Raw genomic sequence first — 25,546 nt, 5'->3', positions numbered from 1 at the left:
AGACCTCACGTGTGTCAGTGTGAATTGTAGGGGATGGATCTTGGAAAACAATTGGGAAATTCCCTTTATTTATAGTGATAAATTATGACTAATTTAGAATAATAACAATAACAGCAATAATAAATTTGCATATTAATTGAATAGTGATTATTATAAATCAATTACTAAATGTTAGAATAATTAAACATTAAGGATTAATTATAAAGTAGTAGGATTTATTTTATCATTATGAATAATTATAATATTAATTTCATTTCTCATGATGATTTCATTTCCCACAATAGGCAGGTTGGGTTTTTAAAGGTGTCCTTGGGGTGGTGGGGGCAGAAATTGTTCTCAGATGACCAAAAAAATTGAATTCCTCAGGAAACCTCTGTGGTTTTGTTCTGATGGGACTTTTCCAGCTGCAGAATGTGGGATTGAGATCCCAAAAGGTGCTTTTTTTTTTTTTTTTAAGCAGGAGCTGTGCCAGCCTTTGGAATTCTGTGGGTTTGTAGCAAACACCCCCCAAGCACAGGAACATGAATTCCAGGGACTGGGTTTGATTGCTGGGGGGTTTTAGGAGCACTTTGGGGGATGCTGCCCATGCAATAAATTGGAATTTGGTCTCTTTTCCTGCAGAGGGATCCCAGAGCTCGGTGTCAGCCTCCAGTGAGCTGCAGCAGAACCAGCCCCAGGCCCTGCACTACGCCCTGGCCAACGCCCAGCAGGTCCAGATCCACCAGATCGGAGAGGATGGACAAGTGCAAGTAGTATGTGCTCACCTTTCCTACCCCCTGCTGCAGCTGCAGGGGCAGGCTGGGGGCAATCACAGCCTGCCAGCACTTAAAGTGTCCACAAAACAAATGCTGGAGGCTTATGGAAAAAAAAAAAAAAATAGAGTTACTTGGCAAAAAAATTCCCTGCAGGATTTGCTCACACAATCAATGCACTTTGGTTGTTATATAGAGAATTATCAGCCTGTTCCTGGCTGGGTTTACTGAGTGATTTATGCTTCAGAGGTAGTTCTGGTGTGATTCCACAATAAAATCACATTTATTTATTTGTTTTTCTGTAAAACTGCACTCACAGGCACTTTTGGACATCTGGGAGATGAGTCCTTCCCATGTGTGTTTGTTGAGCTCTGTGTCTATCAGTGAAAGTTCTAAATATTGACATTTTTTAAGGCTGACACTCCCACCACCACTCAGGCCTGATGGTTTTTATCTGTGGTTTTAGTACTCTGAAAAAAACCACCTTCACTTTAATTCTTGTGTCCCACAGGGCACTACAAGGATTGTTTGAAATTCAAATTCTTTTTAAGAAGTGTCCTCAGTGGAAGAATTCTCTTTGTGCAGGAACTGGGTGGAAATCTTCCTTTTCCACTTCACTTTTGCCATAACTTTTCAATATTATCCTGGGAATTTCTTTGTCTTTTGAATCCCATGTAGATTTTTAAAGTGGATTTTCCTATGGTCTGTGGGTGAGATTAAACTGGTGACTGAAAAGTACTTTTCAAGTCTTGAAAGACAAGATAGAAAGGAAAATTACATAAAATATGTGACTTTAAGAGAACAGAGGGCTTGTTTATAGATGGAAGTGATAAAAGCTTCCCTCATTAAAAGACCTGGACATATTAATTATCCTTCAAATTGTGGAATCCAGGGAAAAACCTGCTATAAATGGATCTTCTAAACATTCCATCTTTTTCCTGGGAGCACTGAGAGTTTGATGTGAAGGAGGGAAAGTGATTTTAATCTCCCCCTGGGCTGGGCAGTGCTATAATTTTCTCTGCAGCCCCTATTGTCAGAGGGACACTTTCAGTGTGGTTTTGCTCCCTATAAATAGGCAGTTTCCTTCCAAAGGAAATGAAACTGTTGGAAATAGAGGGATCTGTGTGTCTTTGAAAATCACAGGCAATTGTTCTTGTGTTATAAAATCAGAGGGGCCTTTGACAGAATTCCAAATGATTATCTTTCATCTCATGCAGGCATATTAAAATGAACACAAAGCTTTATAAAACCTCCAGGAGGTTATTTAGAATCCAATCTCCCCTCAGGTAAATCACAGTGGCTGGGCTGGGCAGGATGCACAAGGAATTCCAGCCACTCTTCTCCCTGCTGGCAGCAAATGGGACCAGGAGAGTGGTGGGAATGGGCAGCAATTCCAAATATTACAGGATTAAAACCATCAGGGCAGATTCTCACCGATATAAATCAGGGGACTTGCTCAAATTAATGATTTCCTGCCAGATCCCAGCAGCTGAGAGTCCTTGGCGTGGTCTGTGTGAGCAAAAATAGGTGGAAAATGAGATTAGAAACCTCACTCTTGGAGATATTGATTTTATTTTATTTACTGTTGGTATATCTGTTCTAAAACTGAGTTTTCCAGATATTTAAATTGAATTAAAGTTTCAGTCAACAAAGCAAGTCAACCCCAGTCAAAAAGGCAATAGAAAAATACAGTTGTTAGATATGGTGATGGTGATGATGATGATGATGATGATGATGCCTGTTTTCTTTCCCTAAAGTGGAAATGGCCCAGTCTTTGCTCCAAGCCCCTCTGGTTTTATTTCCATCCAGAGCTGGGGCAGTACAGGTGCATTTGGCATTTTTAAAGCTCCTCAATGGTTTCATTGCATGTTTTGCTTCTCTCCATGAAACTCTGCTGCCTGCAAGGCAGGAGCTGCTTCCTGGAGCTGTGATTTTCCTCTGATGCTCCTTGGTGTTTTCTTTTGTTGTGGATCCCACAGGGCCATCTCCACATAGCCCAAGTGCCCCAGGGAGAGCAGGTCCAGATCACGCAGGACAGCGAGGTGAGCAAAGCCTGGGGGCTCATGTGAAACCCTGAGGGCTGAGGGAAAAGGAGAAAATGGGCTGGAACCAGCAGAAAATGTGCTTTAGAACCTGCTGCTTCTGTCTCTGGGGTCTTGGGGCCTTCTTTTAAAATTGTTGTTATTATTTATATTTATTTTATTTTTATTATTTTTATTTATTGTCCGCTCCCTCATCAGCCAAAACAGCTCAGTGTGTGTTAATTGCTGCATAAGGCTGATGATCTTTGCAAATTTAGTACTGACAGAGTTTAATAGGAAATCAGGTGCTTGCAGTGCTTAAAAATGAAATTATTCTGTTTAGGTTGATGAACTAAATGTGGTCAGAACACTCAGGGCCTTTAATGGTTGAACAGAAGTTGGAGAAACCTTCAGCCACCAATTAATAAAGAAATATTCCAGAATGAATTTACCCTCCATTCCTGACCAGCTTATCTGGCACTGCAGTATTTTCACTTCTTAATTTTTTTTCCAGAAAAATAGTTCAGTGGAATGGGGATGGATAAATGGATATGGATAACTGGAAATGGATAAATTCAATCCTAAACCCTCCAATTTAGGCTCAGCTCCCAAATCCAGGTGGATTTCCCTGTGCATGTGCTGCAGTTATTGGTTATTAAAAATCTCCTGACTGCTAAAACTGCTCTTGGATTTTTGGTGCACTTTGTTTCAATGCAGAAGGAATAGAAAAATCAGGTTAAACATTAACACAGGCAACAATTTGAATCTGTCCCATTTCCCTGTCAGGGTTTTTCCCTTGCTGGGAAGTGGATCTGCCTGGCTTGGTTTAATCCCTGTCCAAAGAACCCAAATCACAGCTCATAAAACCACTTTGTGAAGGAATATTGTTAACACAGGCAGCTACTGGAGAATAAATATTATCATAAAAATTCTATAAATATTATACTTAAAGGCTTGTCCTTTGAAGGGCCTGTCAGGCCTTGAGAGGGAGAAGAAAGAATTAAAATATTCTGGCTCTAAAGTGTGGTGCTGCCATAAAACTGAAGGAGTTTTTGGGTAAAGAACCACAAAAAAACCTGATGATTCAGCAGAGATTGCTGGACTGGATCCTGAGGTTCCAGCACAGCCTGGATCCTTTGGCTCTTCTTGTCTGTGGGACTTTCAAAGGCTGCATTTGTCCCTGACAGATGAAAACATCTGGTTTTAAATTGATGACAATGTACACAAGTGAGAGAGGAGCTGCCAGCAGGAGAAACTGCACAAAAAAGGGGATTTTGTCCTCCAAAATGTGCTGCTTCACTGCAAGGCTCTTTTGGGAAGCTGCCTTTCCTTAATCCAAGTGTACTTTTGGAAAGACATCAGTGAGCATGTGAATAAAAACTTCATGTCATAAAGATTTCCTGATTGGACTTTGGAGCTTAAAATACTTTGATTTATTGAGGTTTATTATAATTATTATTGATGTAACCCCTGTAATAGAACTGTGTTGGTTTTCAGTATGGAATGAGGATAAATAAAAAGCAAATAGTAAATAGCTCTGCAACCTGTAAAAGTGTTAGATTGCTAATTCTGGGATAGTAAGGGCTGGATTTCAATTTGCAGGTTTATATAAAGAAGGAAAACCAAAAGTTTTAGCTCAGAAAAATTTTGCATAAAACCAAAAAAAAGCAAAACATGCTGGATGGGAAAGGTCCTTGCTGTTGAGGCTGAGTGGAGCTGGATTGCCTAAAGAATCTTCAGCAGAACTTTTGAAATTCACAGATTTCCTTCACACTGAAACAGATTTTTCTGCAGTTTTTGCAATTCCAAGCTTGTTCTGATTGTCCCTTCTCTCCTTTTGCAGGGGAACCTGCAGATCCACCAAGTGCACGTGGGGCAGGACGGGCAGGTAGGAGCAGCCCTGGGTGTCAGCAGCGTTTCCCTTGCTCTGTGATGAGGATTGGGATGATCCCCAGTTTTAGTGCCTGTTTGAAAGAGCAAACCTGCTCTGGTGATAGAAATAACTTGCAAAAGGATAAAACCTGATGGAGATATTTGATATTTGGCCCAGCTTGGTTCAGCATTCCTGCAGGATGTTTCTCCCTCCTTGGCCTGTCCCCTGGCCAAGGAGGAGCTGGGTTGAGGACAGAGTGCCCAGGGTGTTTCTGTCTCTCTCCTCAGTCCCCAGGAACCAACACTTATTGAAGGAATTACTCTTTTGATTTGCATTTTATCCTTTTCCATGCCATGGCTGTCCTGAGGAAGCAGATCTCCTCTTGTTCTTCTTGATGAGAGGTTTTATGAGGTGCTTCTGCAAGCAGCAGGTGAGGAAAAGCAGCTTTTCCTTGGCTGAGCAGTCACTGCCCATGGAACCCAGAAGTGCTCACATTTGAGCTCAGACACACTTAAAATGTTCAATTCTGCTAAAACAGAGCACTAAAACATCCTGCAAGAAGCTTCCAGGCCACATGAATCAGAGTGTGATTATTATTTTTATGTTTAGTGATGGTATATCTGTTTTAAAACTGTGTTTTCCAGATATTTAAATGGAATTAAGGTTTCAGTCAACAAAGCAAGTCAGATTCACCAGGAATTGTTTGGTTCCTGGTGAGTCTGAATAAATTGGGAGACATCTGGGATCTTGCCTGGGATGGAGGCTCTGCCATCAGCAGGGTTTCTGTTGCTTGAAATTTTTTAGTTATGGTTAATTTTTTGTGAATTTTTTAGTTATGGTTATTTCTTAGTGAATAAAAAACAGGATCAAGCAAATATTAAAGGGATTTTTAGCTCTGTTCTGCAGCAATTACTGAATCAGAGTGTGAGGAATTGTTTGGCTCCTGGTGAATCTGAATAACTTGGGAGACATTTGGGGTCCTGCTGGGATGGAGGCTCTGCCATCAGCAGGGTTGGGGGCTCAGAGGAGCCCCCAGCACTCTGAACTTGGCAGTATTTGGATTTTAACAAGAAAATGAACGCCTGGAAATTTTCTTTGCTCAGGGCTGCATCAGAGGGGCTTTTGCAGGAGTGAATCTTGGAAAGGTGATTTTTTGGAGATGTTATTTTGGTATTTTTGGGTTTTTTTTCCTTCTCTGTGAAGTATTGCTGTCCAAATTGCACCTTAATATTGGGTAGGTTTATATCTCTCTGAGTGTGGCACATAGATTAAACTGAATTTATTTGTAATTAAAACCTCACAGCATTATTTTCCCCTTGCATTTTCTATTCCTGTGGAAATTTGTGTGTCCATGTGTCTGTGCATGCACAGGGCTGTGTCATGGATGTGAGACAGGGAAGAAAACCATGATTAATGATCTTTCCTGGGGTTTAAGTGATGTTATCTGTCTATCTGTACTATCACTCAGATTTGGAATAACCTCTCTCCTGCCTCAGTGGTTGTTGGTTGTACACACATGATGGGAAATCAGTTTGACATCCAGGTTTTAGGGAACTTTTTTTTAACTATCTGTGCTCTGAGCTCTGCTTTTAAACTTTGGTTAGAACAAAGGATGAAGTGCTGGGTTTTTGCTTTTTCCTCACTCACTCAGCTGCATTTTGGTGTAAAAGAACTTTAGTGCCTTGAGCATCACCAGGAGCATTCCCAGGAACCCTCAGCTCCTCTGGAAGTATTTGCTGGGAAATTGGTATTTTTATTAGATTAAAAACCAGGAGCAAGCAGAGATTTGGGGGATTTTTAGCATTAATTAGTGAAAGCTTCAACAGCAGCTGAAGCACTGGAGGGGGGTGAGCAGAGGGGAGTTCTGGGGCTGCTGTGTGGGACCTGTGAGCCCCCAGAACTGCCCAGCAGAAGGAGTTAAACCAGCTCAGCTAAACCCTGCTGGTGGTTTAAGGCTGGGAGCTGGAGCTGATCCCTTTTCCTTGGCACCAGAAGTGGGATGAGAGCAGGGAACGTGGCCTGGGATGAGGGGAGGCAAACACAGCACAAAGCAGCAGCTTCCACTCAGCTGCTCCAAGAAACTCCTGGAATTTTCCCACCTGTCCATTATTTTCCAAGCTTTTTTCCTGGATCTTTTGAAGCCTAATATGGATAATCAGGAATAACGTGGGGCTTCTGTGGCTGAGTGTTTTCAGCTGAATAATAAATATATCCTCAGTAAAGACTGAATCTGAGCCTGGCTGCTGAATGCTCCCTGGGAATATTTCCCAGTGGAAATTCCTGTTTTCCGTGATTTTCTGGGCACAGAGCAGGTGCTGGGGGTTCCCCTGTGCAGGTGAGGTTTGGTGCTGCAGCTTCTCCATCCCAATTCCAAGTGAAAGGTCCCCAAAGCAGGAAATTGGGAAGTTCCTGGGAGCTGAGGCAGAAAACAGCACAAACCTTGGTGAGATGTTAGCAGGGAAATCTCCAAGGTGCCAAAGGTGCTCAGGTGCCAAATCTTGGCTTTTCTGCAGAATTCTGATTGTAACTTTCCCCCCCTCTTGCCTTCTGTGTCCTGGTGGCTGCTCTGAGCTCAGATTTTGTTTTTCTGGCATCCCTGTGCATGGAATGAATGAAATCATTCCAGAGGAGCTCTGTCTACCTCCACATGTGTTCTATTAGCTGGAAGTTTCAGATTTCAGTGCACGTTTAATAAAAACCCCAAACTGCAAAAATAATTAAAGCTTCACATTAGCTGAGCCTTGAAACCTCAGAAAAGTGGGAATTTCTTTTTTTTCTTTTTGCATTTTATCCTTAGGAATTACCAGAAATTTTCACTTTTGTCTCCTCTGATTACCTGCTCTGCTTCTTCCCCACCTTCATCTTTTTTTCCTTGGAGTTTTGGCCATCCCAGGAAATGTTCAGTGTGTCCTGTGGCTCAGGGATACACCTGGGATATAAAAGCCAGGACAATTCCAGGAATTTCCCACTCTTTAATTCTGTTTTTTAGCCATTCCATGTTATACACCCTCACTGCCAGTGTTTCTCCAATTTAGGGATTAATTAAATGGCACCAGGGAAATGGTCTTTAATTATTGCCTGGTTCTTAAATGGAAAAGTTGATGTCTTTTAAAATCTAAAATGGGATTGTGTGTGTTCAGGGAGAGCCAACGATTTGTTCTGCTGCAGGAATGAAAAACTGGGGACAATTGCAGCATTTAATTCACTGTGGGGGAGTGGGATGGGACTGGCAGGGAAAAACCAGTAAAGAGTGCAAAGAGCTTTTGGAGGAGATAAATCTGCAGGACTGCTTCTGCCAGGTTGTTTTTCCAAAAAAAAAAAAAAAATTAGGATTTTGTGAATTGTGGACACAAGAGTGTCCCAGGTGAGCCTGGAACCAGAGGGGTCTCTGGAGAGAGGGAGGGGATCCCATCCCACCCTTCTGCTCTTGGATCAGGGCTTGGATGCAGCAGGAATTGCATTTTCCTTCCCTGAACTTTGCCTCTGATAACTTCAATAATACAGTGTTATCCAAACCAGAATATATTGTCCTAAAACTTAATATATCACCCCAGACTGAATATATTATCCCAAAAATCAATGTTAATTTTTAACAATGTTACATGTCGTTAATGTTAATTTTTGAGTTCAGAGTTTTCCACTCCCAGACCTGTTTATTCCCATGTTTTTATTCCAGTCTGGAGCAGGGATCCATTGGCACTCCCTTGAAGTAATTTCAGCCTCTCAAAATTGACCTTTATTTCATTTACCAGGATGGATAAATATTCTCAGAGACTTCTTTTCCAGATATTAAAATATTATTAAAATATGGCTATTTAAATTATCCAAAAATAAGACAAAAACTTTCTAATGCAATTTTTAACTTGCACAAATTTAATTTGCACAAATTATATACAAATTTAATTTTGATATAATTCATTTAATTGGAATATTTTAGATTTAAATACACTGCAATGCTTTATTTGAGTTGCTCAGTCACAAATTAATCCAAGGGAGGAATTTTTTCCCTCTCCCCAATCCAGGAGCAGCAGAGGGCAGTAGCATTAAGATGATGCTGAGCTGTTTTCTGAAGGAATGAGAGGGAATTTGGAGGGGGGGAAATGTGGAAATTCTGTGCTCCTACTGCTGCTGTGGAATTCCAAAAGGTTTTCCCAGTTCCAGCACAGCTCCTGGAATAACACACATGGAGAAATATTTGTTACAAGAAAAAAATTCAATTAAAAACTCAGTGCAGCTCAGCTGGAGCTTAAAAACTCCTTGACTGGTTTGGAAAGAAATTAATTATTATTTTGAACTGATGTTGCTTCAGGAATTGTTGTAATTTGTCCTAAATTTGCTCCTGGTTTTAGGAGCAAAAAGGAAAAGAAGAGTTTGGAAACAATTCTGCTTTGTGCAAACTCCCTGTGAAATCCCAGAGTATTTATGGAAACTCTATTTATGGATAAACAAAAGTGTTTAAATACTTAATTATACTTAAATAGAAGCATTTTACAGGCAAGATTTTTTTGGGTTTTCTTGAGGATTTTTGTGCACAAACTTTTTGACTTGGTGTTCATAGAGCTGGTCCCCACTTTGTCCCTCAGAGTAATTAATCCAAAACACAAAACTCCCCCTATTTAGTTCTGAAAGCTTAATTTTTAGGTAAAGTAGTATTTTAGCAAATGAAAATGGATAAATTTTCTTTTAAAGCAGTCCTAAAACTTAGGATTAAAAAAGGTTTGAGGGAAACTTCTCTGACTTGGTGATCAGCACCATCCAAAATATCTCCAGGAAAATTAATGTTGTGAGGAAAACAGGAATATTTCTGTTAAATCTGGCTTAAAAATGAAGTGTAATAAAATATTTATGTATACATATGTGCATGTAACACAGATTTATGCATGATTAATTTGTAGTTTCACTGCAGAATTTAGGATGGGTTTGGAGAAAGTTTGCACTTGATTTGGAAGCTTAAAACAGGATCAGACAGTGCCCAGGAGGATAAAAACTGAAACAAATTGGGCCCATTAAATATTATTATTATTATTATTATTATTATTATTATTATTATTATTATTATTATTATTATTATCATTATTATTATTGTTGTTGTTGTTGTTATTACTACTACTACTATTATTACTACTACTATTATTATTACTATTATTATTATTATTATTACCACCAATACCAATATTATTACCACCATTATCATAATAATCATCATGATAATAATTATGTTATTTCAGTGATTTTGTTTTTATTATTAATTAATTAAAATTTTTATTAATTTTAATTATTTAAATATATTAAGTAATTATATTATAATTATGAGTAATAATTTAATTCTAACTGATAGAATTCCTCTACCCCAGCACAAAGGACAGACCTGCAGTGACACCCAACCTGTTTGATATCAAACAGGAATTTATTTTATGTCTTTTTTCCATTTGTGGAAGGTTCTGGCTGCTGGGAAGAATGAGCAGAGGTGATTTGTTAATCTGTTACAGGCAGTTCTTTGATAGTCCCTCAGTTCCCAGTGATCTGTTCTTGTAAAACAAGATTTTTTAATGAAGCCTTTGGAAAAGGAGAATATTTTCTGCCTGTTTTTTGATTTTTCTCCTCAGAGAAAGTGGGTTTGTTCCATTAAAATTCCATTCAAGCAGACAGGAGCATTTATAATGCTCCAAAGAATACCTTCTCTATTTTGGAGTATATTATGTTCTTTATTCACCCAAATCTTGTTTTAATATTGCTGTAAACTTAATAAGAAGCGATGAGATAGGAAGTGATAATCTTTTAAATATAAGGAAAAATCATTTTCTCCACCTTGATAGGAGGCAGAGGTCTAAGCTGCCTCTTATTAGAGCTGTTGCTAATAAAAATCTCTGCTTGTAGGCTGGCAGTGCTCACAAAGCTATCAGGGCTCATCTGGAGAAATCATTTCTTTTTTGTTTTGTTTATATTTTTTTCCTGCTCTTCATTTATGATTTTTCTCATCACGTGATGCCAGCCCTGTCCTGGTGCTCCACATTTCCTTATCCCATCCCTGTGCTCCACTCTCGTTCCTTTGGAATTTTTGGGGTGTCTGGAGCATGCCCTGCTTGGGAATCACTGTCCACATCCCAGCCCCAAGGCAGGGGGGATTTGGGGATGTTTAGGCTGGAGAAAAGGAGCTCAGGGGAAATTCCCTCTCCCTTCCCTCTCCAGGAAGCCCCCCAGGGAATCAGGGGAGTTCAGGGCTCCCACACTTTGTGTGGCAGGGCTCAATGGCAGTTTGGGCTGGTCCCAGCTTTGGGAATCTGTGATGACTGAAAATGGGAAATGACTCCTCTTTTTCATCTCCTCTCTGTTAAAAAAGTGGATTTTTGCCAACTTTGGGCACCAAACCATCCCTTTTAAAAATTGTACCCCAGCTGAAGGATCAGTTTCTCTTTTTCATAGCAAACCTGTGTGATTTACAGAGATTTTGAGCAAGGCAGTGTTAAATCCAGGGAAATTTGACAGTTGATTGACTTTTGTTTGTGTTCAGAGATTTAATCCTTCACGTAGTTCAACTCCATTTCCAGGCCAACTTTCCAGAATCTTTCAAATATTTCAAACTAGCTGAGCAATAAATAAATGTTATCTACAGAATTCTGATAAACTGAAGAAGGATGATCCAAGATCCTGAATTTGGGATTAGGTTTGCACATCTATTAAAATAAAACCCTACCAGATGAGCACTTCAAGATGCTTAAAGATGATCCTCAGTTGTTTTGTGAAGGAATGAGGAGGGCATTTGGAGAAATGAGCTGCTCCTTGATTTAGACATTAAAATTCCCCCTCAGCAGCCCAGTTTTAATTCCTGCTCTCAGCTGCTGTTTTAATTAGCTGGGATAGATTTCCTTCATTCAGGGAGGAACATTTGGAAAGTCTGCTTGGAAAACCATCCTCTGTAGGCATTTCTTTGGTGTTCTGTGACCAGAATTCCTCTTGTGGAGTGAGGATGTGAGTGCTGAACTTGCTGTGTTTGGTTCCCAGTCTGCTGGGATTAATTGGCTCCTGCTCCATCAATTATCCACTCAGAGCTATCAGTTCCTGCCCAGGCTGGAAGCAAAAGCAGAGCTGCTTCAGCCACTTTGCCTTTGATACAAACTCTGGGCTCCCACCAGGCCTGACTGAATGAATCTCTTTGAAAACTTGCCTTTTGATTTTATTTTTAATTTTTTTTTTTTAATAACAACTATTTTTGTTCCTGAAATCTGTCACTCTGGAATGTTGCTAAATGTTTGTGTTAAGCAGCACGAGGGAGTTCAGCAGGAGGAAGTGTTGGGATTATTGAATTTCCAGTTAACTCTTGTGGGAGAGGTGGCACTGCACAGGAGAGGTGCCAGGGGAATCTGGACAGGGTCAGGGTGACAGGACACAGGGAATGGCTTCAAACTAAAGGAGGGACAGTTTAGATGGGATATTTGGGATAAACCCTTCCCTGGCAGGGTGGGCAGCCCTGGCACAGGGTGCCCAGAGCAGCTGTGGCTGCCCCTGGATCCCTGGCAGTGCCCAAGGCCAGGCTGGACACGGGTTTGGAGCCACCTGGGATGGTGGAAGGTGTCCCTGCCGTGGCAGGGGTGGGAACAATGTGGATTTTAAGGTCCCCTCCAACCCAGCCAATCCTGGGATTCTCTGAAATCCAGCCCAGCCTGTCCTGCATTGAGTTTGTGGGGGGTTTGGGATGCCCCAAATTCAGCCAGAGGCAAACACCAGCAGGTGTGAGAGCTGGGAGGGGAAAATGCTGAGATTTTAGGAAAAAGTCCTAAAAATTATTAGGAATTCCCTAAATTATTAGGAGTGTGTTGGGAGATTTTTGGTCTTTGATTCAGGTCAAGGCCTCACTTTCTTCTGTTCTTTTGGAAAATATCATTATACAGAACATTTTTCAGCTACTTCAGTTGTAAAAGTCTTCATTAGAGATGCTCCATTGTGAAGATTTAATTTAGAGGCTTTTCTTTTCTTTGATGTCCTTTCAAAGGTTAAGATGATTTTATTCAAGGTGGGGTTATTTTATGGAACAAATCAAATCCTTTCATTTTCCATGTGTTGAGTAATGCCTTGTTCATTTTAATGGGAAGCCAGTGGAATCCATTTGGAGTCTGCTGTCAAAGTTGATTTCTTTCAACCTCTGTCCCTGATCTTTAAAAGAGCAGAATTTGGTCTCACTGATGACAGTTGGATAATGAAAAAGGAATGACAGCCCTCCAGAGCCAGAGCTTTCCAGAGTGAACATTCCATGTTTTTAACAGTTTTAATCATATTTCCTGTTCCATTAATCAGGCTGAGCCAGATTGTTTTGTAAGTATTTATTGTTAGGTTGTTTTTTCCCTTGCCTGAAATATCAAATAGGAAGGGTTTTCCTTTCAGCCTCATATCTCAGATAAATATAAATGATCAAATTACAACAGTGGGATCCCACTTCCCAGACTTTGTCAATACTGAGATTTTGACATTCCTAATTTCCACTCCTTAAATTATTGACATTTCCAAGGAAATCTGGGGGTTTAATCTCTTCAGAATTTTCTATAAGGAAAACTCAAATCCTTTTAACTGTGGATTAGTGTATAAGTGTAAAAAAGGGAAGTAAATTCCTAAAGAAAATCAATGATATTTAAATTATTCCCTAGTAGTGCATAAGATCTCTTTAAGTCTGTTTTGCTTAGATGGGAAAACATGAATTAGAAGTTGATTTTCCCAATGATTCTGCATCCATGGCATCCATCAGCCCTTAATCCAAACATTTCCAAGCACTGATGATGAAGAAAAGGACTTTAAAAGTCACATTCTTGAGCCATTGGGCTGTGCTTTGTTAGCCAGACCTTGCTGTCAGTACAAGAAGTGCCATTCCTTGGGAATTTTTTCTGAATTCATTCAAATGCCAGATGAATTCCAAATGTTGATTTTGTGAGGGATGGTGTTTTCTGTGTCAAGGCAAACATTTTATTAAAATGATAAATGGCTTTGTCATCTGTTTGCATTTTGCCTGTAATTATGATTAAAGCAGAAATTGGTGCAAAATGTTTGAATGAACTAAAAATCGCTGGGTTCTTTTTGACCCAGCAGAGTGCAAAAAGCAAAAGCTACAAAAATTCCCAGACTTCCTTTTTTTTTTTTCCTAATTTGGAAAGTTATTTGTTTCAGGGAGGAAAACCTGCAATATCATGGAATCATGGAATGCTTTGGGATGAGGGGATTTAAGGGGATTGAGTTCCACCCCTGCCATGGGTGCTTTCCATTATCCCAGATTTTTCCAACCTGCCCTTGGGCACTTCCAAGGATGGGACATCCAAAACTTCTCTGGGAAGCAGTAAAAGTAGGGAAATATGGTAGCAAAACTGCAAAAATAATTTATCAATATCCAGCCTCAGATAGATCAGAATTAAATATTCTGTGAGGGGAAAAATGAAAGTAAAAATTATTTTCTGCATTAAAAAATAATTTAAAATCCAGTTGGCTTCAGAATCATCCTAAAAAAGGAGGAGTGATTTGGGAGCAGCTGCCTGGGATGTGTTTGGCTCCATGCTCCATTAAATTTTATGGCTGATCTGACATTATCTGCTCCAGAGGATCCTGGCAGGAATCAGCCATTCCAGGCTCTGTTCAGAACTCTGTGTTCAGCCTCCTCCTTGGAGCTGGGGTTCAGGTGGGCTCAGGTGTGTGCCCTGCTCAGCTGTGTGCAGCTGGAATGAAAATCCCAGGAAAACAGCACCACTCCTGGCATTTTGTGACCTATTCCTAGAGAAAATTGCTTTAAAATTCAGCTTTTCCCCTCATCTCTGCAGTTCTGGGCAGTGCAAAGATCTGAGTGTAACAAAGAGGAGAATTATTGGGAGAATTAAAGGAAAAAATTGGGAGCAACAATTCTCATTGTTTTTTCTGACCAATGAACAGGTGCTGCATGGAATTCAAAGGAGAATTTGAGGGAATATTTGGTGTCAGGACTCGCTGTGCTGCTCCAATTAAACCAAAATATTTTGTCTTGCTGAGCAAAGTTTGACAATTAATTAAATGAGCTGGAGGTTAGCACAGAGTGGGATCCTGGAGCATCCCAGGGAATTCACATTCCTCAGCAAGGGAGGTGATTCTGGCTGGGATATTTTGGAATACAAACATTTACTAAGCACTCAAACCATCACAGCAGAGTTCAGGCCAGCCCTTGTCAGTGATCAATAAAAATGATGTTCCCTCCATTAGGAAATCCTGGAAATATGTAACACTTAAATAGAGATTTGTGGATATAAGAGAATTTGGGGGGTGAATTCCAAAGAAAAAGCCCAGGGTTTGTTTGTGGGGTTGGATTCAGTGCTGGCAGGCAGCAGGAGCTTTTGGGTTTGGGAGCTGACAGAGTTTTCTGGGTTGACAGAAGCCAGTTCTTTGGTTTTACCCAGATTTTTTGTGTGAATACCTTGTTCTGCATTCAAATTTTCAAGTTGATTTAGAATTATTTTGATGCTGGAGTTGTTTTACCTGTGGAAAGCCAGGTAAAAAACTGATTTTCTTCTCTTAGGATTATCTAGAACTGCCTTGAGAATGAGCTTGAATAAACCCTTCATTTTTATCCTGTTCTTTGACCTTTCTCAGCTGCTCTTTTCAGGTCAAACCTCAGACTTTCTCCACTCCTACATTTTATTTACAATATTCATCCATATGTTTAATCAGGGCTTGGTTTCTCCCTCAGGAGGGTCTTTGGCATCTTTTTTCTTGAGTTGCTCCAGGAAAAATTTGGCTCCTGAAGGGTCTTCCTGTGTTGGTTTGGTTCCCCTGCCATTCCTGCTGGAATTCCTGATGGAATTCCTGCTGCTTTCAGCTGGAAATTCCTGGCCATGCTGGCTTTGGACTCTGCTTGTGCCACTTTTAGGGGACAGCTCCCAAAGACCTCCCAGCTTTTTGTAAATTCACAAATTTGGGATTTGGGCAGCTCCTGTCTGTGGTGATTCCAGGGAAAACCTTTGATCCCAGAAAGGTTCTGGCACAGCAGCACAGATGTGATCTCACATGATGACCTCATGTAAAAATCACCACGTTGGAAAGAGATCAGGAAACACCAGGATGCCACTGGGATTCTTCCTGCTCCTTTTCCACGTGCTGCTTTGATATTCCCGTGCTGCTTTGATATTCCCGTGCTGGTGGTGTTTCCACTGAATTATTTGAGGTTGTTTTCCTCATCTAGATCAGATTTTTCATCATAAATCAGCCCTGTCATGTTCTATAATCAGTCCTTCTCCCACAGCTTCACTTGGGAGCGATGTGAGAGCTCCAAAATCTTTATTTCAGGAAAAATCTGTATTATGCCAGCTCCCCCTCTCCACCAGCAAGGTGCAATATTTGGGGGACAGCACTTTTAAAAGCTGAATTTTTGGGGACAAAATACACAGGGTGATGGTTATTTTGAGTTTTTCTTGTGAAGCCAACTTGGAACAAGAAATACAATTTTAAAAAAGCCCAGCCCAAATGTGCACATGTGATTTTTCAAGGATTTGATTGATGCCTGAATTCCATGTGGTCCAAGGCATACAAGAAAAATTGAGGGATATCCTCAGTGGGAGAGCAGAGGATGTGAAACACGCACTGGAGTGAAAATTTGGTACAGGAGAAAGTTGAAACAAGAATGGACTGATCCCAGCTCCAGGGAATAGGGCTGGGCAGGACTTGATGCTTTGGACACACTTGAGCCACTTAATTTTCTTTTAAAAGAAAGAAAAGGAAAGGAGAAGGTAACTGAGAAATTGGGTCAGAGAGAGGGGAGCAGTGCTGCATTCCAGGAGCATCTGAAACACCAGGAGATGCAGTTTTACCCTCTAAGGCAGGAGGTGCTAAAAGTGGCTGAAATCACAGAAACCCTGGGACTGAGCAAAATCCCACAAGTGTTTGTTCAGTTCTGAAGGGGTTTTATTGTTTCTGTGGTGAGAGATGAGGTTGTGATAACGAGCTCAAGGAAGAGCCTCAGGAGCAAAAAGCTCTTAAGAACACTGGGGTTTTCCATCAAAACAAGGCACTGGGTTAGGGATAAAACTGTGCCTGCAGCTCCAGAATCATGGAATGGTTTAAGCTGGAAGGGACCTTAAAATTCATCCTGCTCTACCCCTGCCATGGCAGGGACACCTTCCGCTGTCCCAGGCTGCTCCAGCCTGGCCTTGGGCACTGCCAGGATCCTGGAGCAGCCACAGCTGCTCTGGGAATTCCATCCCAGTCCCTCCCCACCCTCACAGGGAACAATTCCTTCCCAAAATCCCATCTATCCCTGCATTCTTTCAGTTTAAACCCATTTCCCTCATCCTGTCATTCCATGCCCTTGTCCAAGTCCCTCTCCAGCTCCCTTTAGGTGCTGGAAGGCTGCTGGGCTCGAGGAGGAATTCCAAATACTCCAGGAAAAAGGACCTGGAGCCACAAACCACGTGGATCAAAGAGCTGGAGCTGAGCAGAAATAGATTTGTGAAATATTTCATTTGGAATAATCCAGCAGCTCTTCCTCCTCACGAGGACAGGGGGGTCACAACAACATCCCCTGAGAGGCACAATTATATTTTTATTTGTGTTTTAATCGCTTTAAACCAGACAGTTTTGTCAGATTCTCATTGGAGCTCAGCTCAAGCCCTGTTGAGTTTTGCAGCCTGGTTTTGCTCACACAGAGCAGCCATGGCCAAGGGACAGCCCAGGGGGACAGTTGGGGCTGCCAGAAGGATTTCTGGCCTGGGTTCGTGTTTGTTGGGATCTGTAGTGTTGGGTTAGAAAAATCTCAGTTGAGCCTGAGCAGCGCTGTCACTATTTTGGAAGCGCTCTCAGATGGGAGGGGTGCTAAATAATGCTCTGGAATGGTGGTCAGTGCTCTGGGAAGGGCCCCACAGATGAGGCAGGGGGTGCTGGGGGGTTTCAAGCCAGGATGTCCAGGCTGGACACAGGGAGAGGTCTGGAGGCAGAAGGAAAGGGGGATCCTGGAGCAGGGTGAGCCTGGGGCAGAGGCAAGTGAAAGCAGGGAGGAGGAAGGAAGGAAGGAGCACTGATTTTCCATGGGTTCAAAAGAGGTTTGAAATCTCTTTGGAAAGCCCCTGAGTTTAAAGTTTCACAAAGGGACCAGGAAGAAATCTCCATGGAAGGCAGCAAATCCGTGGGTTGGATGTGGAAGCCCTTTGGAGAAGCTCAGCAGAGGGTGCAGAAGGGTCACCCTGGAGGTGTAGCTGCCACTCCTGGGCTGGCCTAGACAGGGGAGAGATGCAGAACAGATTCCTGTGTCTGGATCAGCAGCCAAGGAATGCGAGGCATAAAGATAACTTGTGGGATAATTATAAATCCATGAATTCTTCACCCTGCTCCCCTCAAAGCAATGAAGCACAGGAAGCACCAGGACTGAGACAGGACCAGAGTGGTGTAAAATTTCTGCCTGGTTATATTTTACCTCAGTGTAATCAGGAGCCAGAGCTCAGGAACTGGGGTGTGGAGTTGGTATAGAATCAGGAACTGGGGTGTGGAATTGGTGTAAAATGAGGAGCTGGGATATGGAGTTGGTATAAAATAATTGTTCACCAGCGCAGTGGAAAGGAGGAGGAGGGTTTGGCTGTGCTGCAGCTCTGGGAAAAGTTTCCATGCTGCACTGGGAGAGCCCAGCTGAGGCCTGGCCATGAGGTGGTACTGCCAAGGAGAGCAGATGGGTGATAGCCCGGTGGAATATGGAGATTGCTGTTTTGACTGCTGCTCCAGGGTTCCCAGTGAAGCACAGAACTGGGAGACACTGGATGTTTGCAGCCGTTGTTCCTGGAGCTTTTGCCAAGAGCTCAGTGGAACAAAGAGCAGAGTTAAATTTAGTCCATGACAACCTGATCAAAACCAACCCCAGAAAGGCAAAGCCTGTCCAGCTCCAGGCCCAGCGTGGCCTCTGGAGCTGCCAGAGCTACCACAGGGTTGGGATCTTGTGGAAAATCCTTCCAGCTCTTGCAGCAGGAGGCTCGAGGCAGCTGCTCTGCTGCTCTCCTTTGTCAGTGTGAGCTCAGCAGGCCTGGGAATGCCTAAAGATTTTATTTGAGGTAGAAACCCAGGGGTTTTGTGGAATGGGTTCATTGGAAAGGACCTTAAAATTCATCTCGTTCCACCCCTGCTATGGCAGGGACATCTTCCACCATCCCAGGGTGCTCCAAGCCCTTTCCAGCCTGGCCTTGGGCACTGCCAGGGATCCAGGGGCAGCCACAGCTGCTCTGGGCACCTGTGCCAGGGCCTGCCCACCCTGCCAGGGAACAATTCCTTCCCAAAATCCCACCTAACCCTGCCCTCTGGCAGTTTAAAGCCACCCTTTCCATGGGGAAATTCCTGCTGATGTCCACCCTGAGCCTGCCCTGGCCCAGCCTGAGGCTGCTCCCTCTCCTCCCTGTTCCTTGGGAGCAGAGCCTGACCCCCCAGCTGTCCCTTCCTGTCAGGAATTTTTAGGGAGCAGAAAGCCCCCCCAGAGCCCCTTTTCCCCCTCATGGCTCCAGCAGTGGCACAGAGCATTTTCCTTTTCAAACACAAAAGCTGCAGTGAATATTCTGTGTTGTGTTGGTGCTGGGGCTGAAAGGTGCTGGAATTGCTGCTCAGCTGGAAGGTGCTGGAATTGCTGCCCAGCTGGAAGGTGCTGGAATTGCTGCTCAGTTGGAAGGTGCTGGGGGTGCTGCTCAGCTGGAAGGTGCTGGAATTGGTGCTCAGCTGGAAGGTGCTGGGAGTGCTGCCCAGCTGGGCGTTGGGGATGTGATGTTCAGGCCTTGGAACAGCTGGGCTGGAGCCTGGGCAAGGTGCTGGGAAAGGCTTCCTTCATCACAGAGCCAGCTGGACAGGACAGCCCTTGCTCCAGCAGTGGTGTCAGCACAGAGGGAGCACAAACCACCACACGAAGCCCAGCTCCTTCCATTTTCCCCTTGAGCTGATCCTTTCGTGGAGGAGAACCAGCCCTGCCAGCTGTGCACAACCACCTGTGTTATGCTGTCACTTTTTGTGCTGCCTGCCTCTCCTCAGGAGGAGAAGATGACACTTCTGGAGGCCTTCAGCCTTCATTTGTCCCCTCTAACGAGATCAGGCTGGCACTGAATATTTCCCCTTGTTTTGTGTCAATTAACACCGGGAGGTTGCTCTCTGAGCAGCCTGGGACAGCCTTTATCTCCTGCATCTCCAGGGCCGTGTTTGTGCATCAATATTTGTCAGGAATTGTCTTCCCCACAATTATCTGTGGAGCAGATTTTCTTCATTAGGCCCAGCAGTGCTGGAAGATGCAGGATTTCACAAGAGAGTAAACAAAGTTGGGTTTGTGGTGGGGCACTGGCCCCACGTTCCTGTCAGTCCTGTGGTTCTCATTCCTCCTCGCTGGAGCGGGCAGGGTGAGGATGGGAGACACCACAAAGCTCTCAGCATTTCAGAGGGAATCATTCCTTTCTTGGAATCAGTTTAATGGAAAACCAGCATCCAACCTGATGAGAAAAACGTGCAAAAAAACCTTTTCTTCCTTCTCTTTTTTGCCTCCTTGAAATGGTTTTTTTTCCAGATTATTTTTAGCCGTGAGCACTTTGAGAAAGCTTTGAAACCTCAGAGTTGTAACATTTGTGGAATTAGAGCACTTGGAGGAGGTTGGTTTTTTTTTTAAGGAGCAGTAAAGTTCCAGCCAATTAGAAAAGAAAATTATTTGTGTCTGGGATAGTTTGCTTTAGATTTTAAACAATTTCTGCAGCTTATAGAGGGTTAGGAAGTGGTTGGATTTTCTTCTGAAGAGGTAGAACATCCTTTTTAATATATTTCACAGCAACATCAGATGTTAAAAATGTAAGAGGGTTTCTAGGTCAGCAGAGCACTCAGCACTCCCTGGTTTTGCATGAAGCACTCGGTTATATTCTCTCACATCTTCCTCACTTACTCTGTCATTCCTTGGATGTTTGCTCTTGATGATTTCAAAACACTGAACAAGTGAAAACCACGAGTTCTTCACCAGTCCAGTGAAGATCAATTCAGTGACTCTCATTTGTAAGAGAAATATTGACACACCTTGTTGTTTTAGGACTTGGATTTATGGTTCTTGGGGATGGAATCCATTCCTTAATGCCATATAATCCATGGAGTGTTGGCCACAAAGCCAAAAATTGCTTCTGCTGCCACTGCAAAGTAACTTGAGAAAAGTCCCCTCACTGATGGTCTGAGGGAGAACAGCCACCAAAAGTAGTCACACAAAAAAATTAGGTTGTTACTGCATTGTGGGGCTTCTTAATATGTGATATTTTATCAGTTTGAAAGCTGAATCAGTCCAAAAATGTACACATAAAACATGAACCCACACAGTGTGCAGCCTATGGCAGGGAGTGAGGATTTAGTTTGGATTTTAGGAAAATTCCCATATGGAGGAGGTTGTAAAACAGCTTCTGTGGGCAACCCTGGGCAATGGAGGATTCCCCATCCCTGGAAGTGTGAAAAAAACATGGCTGTGGCACTTGGGACAGGGTTAGTGCTGCTGGGTGATGGTTGGTGTTTTCCACTCTTAACCATTCCATGATTCTCTGATTATTGTCCTTGAATTCATTTGCCCAGGTGGGATTCATTCTGGCAATTTGAAGGAATTTGGGGGCAAAACTGGTATTTTATAGAAAAATTGAAATGCTAACATTTCTGACTCTGGAAGGGACCTTGATGCTGCTCTACCCCAAATTTCTGGGCTTCCCTGGTGCTTTGAGTTTGGTGATGTGACCCTGTTAATAATCAGGAGATTGTTCATCTGAGTTCCACTTTTGAGTGGGATTTTTCTCTCTGAGTGTTCAGAACCAGTTTTTAACTCCATATCATTATCCCTGGATTTTATGCAGCAGTGAAAAGAGAGCTGGAGGTTGTTCTGTGCCAGCTGAGTTCCAGGGAAGCACAAATGGGATTTTGGCCCCTCAGGCATTTTTAGTGACAATTTCCTGTGGCTCCCCCATTTATTCCCAGTTTTTTTGGCCTCTCAGGTTGCCCAGTGCAAACCCCACTGCAGACAAACCTTGGAAGTGGCTTCCCTGCACCATCTCATTTTTAGGGCACCTCGAGCTGTGTAGAAAAAATCAGGAAATCTCCTATGTAGGAATTCACAAACACCAAAGAAAACAGATTAAAACTTCCCTTTGATTTACAGCTTTACAATGATTTTCCCCACACAATCTTTTACTCCTCCGTGTCAGGCACTTGAGACAAAATCCTGTCTTTGCTGATGAGACTTGGCCAAAAGTCAGCTGGAAAACTCTGCTATTTATCCATTGAGGAAGCAGCTTTTACAAACTTTCCTGAAGGAATTCAGCTAAGTGTTTTCTTTAAATGAATATATTTCCAGAGCCACGTTGTTACAACATCTCAGGCTTCTGGAGCTGCTCCTTCCAGCTTCTTGAAGATCTTCAGCAATTAGGCTGCACTGATAAAGCCAGGGGGGCTTATCTTGTCTCTTCTTTTAGCTCAGAGGAAATAATTTGTGCGTTTTATCAAGGATAAGAAGTGGGAATTGTGAAATCTGATCCCACTCCTGCCACTTGGTGACCCAAAGGAAATTGGTTCCCCACAGCATTTCAGCCCTGCCTGTGTGATAGGTGCTGCTGGGCTCATTTTCCAGGGAATTCTGCAGCTCCTCCAGGATTTCAAACCAATCCCAACCCTTTTTGTGGATCAGTTTTATTGAAATAAACTAAAAATGAGGTTATCTGGAGCTTACAATAACTGTGAAATCTTTCTGCTGGAAATCTGTGTGTCCCACTTGTTTGGAAAGATTTTCTCTTCCATTATTCATTACAGGGGCCTTAAAATTATACTCCAGTGACAAAGCCTCTATTTATTTTTAGACAATTGGCATCCACTTCTGGCTGACCTAGAATGTTTCTTTGATGACAATGCCTGTGATCCAGCTGGGTTTGCTGAATGGTTGCATAAACAAAGGCAGATAGTAAAATGTGGGAAAGAAAAGGCTATTTTTATTGTATTAGAGACTGTCCAGCCAGCTCCAGGCCCAATTTTAAATGTCATATCTGTAACACTGCACTTCAACTAAATGCCCTGATCATCTCCAGAATATCTCTGGAATTTTATCATTATTGGATTGCAGGGTTAGGAGGAGGCTAAGAGAAAAAAAGTTCAGAGTGGAGGTGATCCACTGAAAAAGACAATCAGTTTGGTATCTGGCCTCTTCCTTCCTGAAGAATGTAGGTTAAATACATGGAACTGGGAGGAAAAGTCTGAGCTTGATGTTTTCTCCAGTCCCATGTATTCATTTGTTGGCCAATTCCTGTTTCATTGCAGCAGCTTCATTTTTAATGGATAATAACATTGCCTGTGGGCAAAGAATTCCAGGTAGGAGAGCAAACAGAAGTCTCATTTTAACTCAAATCATGGAATCACTGAACAGTTTGGGTTGGGAGGGATAATAAAGCTCATCCCATTCCACCTTCCGCTGTCCCAGGTGGCTCCAAGCCCTGGCCTTGGACACTGCCAGGGATCCACAGCTGCTCTGGGTGCCAGGGCCTCTCCACACTCCAGGAAATCCAAAGGGAATTTCAGTGCACACCAGCACCGTCCACATCTCTCCCAGCAGCTCAAAAAGAAGAGCCTGAAACAGTTACTGGTGCAAGAGGGCAAAATCTGGCCACAAATCAAATTGCAGTGCAAATTTAGGGGAAATTTCTGTGTTAGTGAGACTTACGACCAAGTGGCAGAGAACTTCCTTCCCTGGATTTACATTGAGGTTCCACATTATAAATAACAGGACTGGAAAGAACATCCTGATATTCCAGTTCTGGCTTCTCAGTTGTCAGGGAAACTGGAACCTGCTGCCAGGGAATGGTCAGGTAGCAGAGCTCAAGGAGTGTTTGGAATTTTGGGATTGTCCAGGAGTTGGACTTGGTGATCCCTGTGATTCCCTTCCAGCTCAGGGTATTCCATGGGCAGCTGCAGGTTCTCCCTGGAGCTGCCAGCAGAGAAGGAGACCCAGCAAATCCCGGCCTCCTCTGGGTTGTGGCCACACCTTGGGCCAAGGAAAACCATTGCTGCCCCTGGAAAAACCAATGGCACAGCCCAGGAGTTGCAGCAGGAGTTTCAAAAGCAGAAAAATCAGTTGGTTTCCCAGGTTTTACATGTCTGGACAAGGATGTGTTTAGGATGCGTGGATTCCCCAGAAGTGCCCCAGCTTTTAACCACGACCCATCAGCAGAGATTTATTCCTACCCCATAAAACAATGAAAGAACCCAACAATGCTCTGCAGGAGCATCCTAAAATCAGAATGATCCTGTTTGTCTTGGATTGGGAACTTTGCAGGATTTATTTGGGAGCCTTTTTGTTTATCTGTTCAAAACAGTCTTTCAGTCAATGCTAAGCTCGATGGCTTCGGTGTAATTTTCCATGGTTCAGACTTGCTGAAGTAATAAATAAAATGTAATAAGAATAAATTATAAATATTTATAAGGCTATTTTCGGCTTTTATGAGGTTCTTAGGATTTTGAATTTAATATCCCAGCCAAAGCTGCACTCAGAGCTCTTCTCTTCCACATCCAAATGCCTGCTCAGGGTTTTGCAGCCGGATGGAGCTTGGCTGCCAAAGCTTCACCTGTGGGGATGCCAAGGAAAGCATCCAGTGGGACAGAGCAAACACAGGCAGCAAACCTGGCACCCACACCAGGGCACGGAGTTCAGCTCCCCCCAGCACACTCCAGCTCCCAGCCTCATGCCCTTGGCTCTCCAGCACTCACTCCCACGGACTGGGACACAGCAGGTGTGTCAGAAAAGGTTTTCTGAAAAATATCAGGGAGAAAAAGGCAAAAATAATTCAAAGGTTTCTAGAAAAGCTGTTTTTATAAAATGATTTTTCTGTGCTCGTGTTTTAATCACAAATAATTCCACACAATTTGCTTTAACCAATATTTTATGTGTTTTTCATTTAAATTTGGGCTTGATTTAGATGGAAAAAAAGTGGGAGTTGGTGCTAAAAAAGCAATAAACGCAATCTTCATTTTGGCTTAATTGAAGGAGCCATTCCTTGCAGAAGGACTCTTGAAGAAGATGATTACATTCACTGTTAATTAATAATAAGCAGAGGGTTTGGGACCAGAGGTTTAAGGTCAGGAGTGGCCAAGCTCTTGGTGAGATGTGAGGCAGGTGCTGGCTGGAAGGAGCTGAGCTTTGAGGTCCCCAAGCCAAAGCATTCCATGGTTCCCTGAGATGTGGGGGTGATGGATCCCAGCAGAGCTCCCACCTCCAACTGGGCAAAGAAGATCCTGTCCCATGAATGGAAAAACTGAGAATTCTCATGTTCCAGAATTCTCCTGGAAGAAGAGATTGCTGGAGTTCAGTCCATCATTAAACCCCAAATCTACCAAACAGCTGATTTTTCATGTTAACCTTTATTTGGGGAAAGTTATATCCCACAGCCTACGTGGAAAAAAAGGAACCCTTGGCCATACCCTTATTAAAGCTGATTTTTGCAAAGCTTCAATGAATTCCTGCCAAAGAAGAGAGCAGGTTGGATGCTTTTTATTGTTAAGAAATGGGAAAATAACAAATGTTTCCCTGATCCCTGAAGTAATTCATTCTCTGGGTAACATTCTTCATTGATAACTACATTTTTTATTTTGAAGAATGATCCCAAACCAAGCCAGAAGTTAATAGATGAAAGGAAATTTGCAGAAATACCCTACTGAATACATGGTCTCTGTTAGGATTTGCCTGTTTATTAATATCATGCATAAAAGTTTTTAAACCCACGTGGGTGGAAATAGGATTTTAGTGTATTGGTAAAATCCATGGACTTACGTAAAAATACTGTCTAATTTACTACCAGGGTTTTAGTGCTGTGTCTAAGCTGAAGGATTTTGAAAGAGAAATTTTCTTCTCTTGATGTCAAACAGATGTGTTAAAAATGTTTTTTATTATTCTTTTTTATGGG

General features: G+C 42.6%; 1 protein-coding gene across 1 annotated transcript in view; it reads left to right on the top strand.

Moving 5' to 3' along the window:
* BANP (BTG3 associated nuclear protein) overlaps positions 1-25,546 on the top strand; it is a 107,471-nt gene that overhangs the window by 52,838 nt on the left and 29,087 nt on the right. The window contains exons 9-11 of the mRNA XM_084215064.1: positions 622-752; positions 2,732-2,794; positions 4,617-4,661. Coding sequence (XP_084071190.1) covers positions 622-752; positions 2,732-2,794; positions 4,617-4,661 — 239 coding nt within the window. The remainder of the gene's footprint in view (positions 1-621; positions 753-2,731; positions 2,795-4,616; positions 4,662-25,546) is intronic.

This window comes from Fringilla coelebs, assembly GCF_963513975.1.
Source record: "Fringilla coelebs genome assembly, chromosome: 14".
Taxonomy (NCBI): domain Eukaryota; kingdom Metazoa; phylum Chordata; class Aves; order Passeriformes; family Fringillidae; genus Fringilla; species Fringilla coelebs.
Note: the sequence above shows the minus strand (reverse complement) of the source record. Positions and strands in the feature narration are given on the sequence as shown.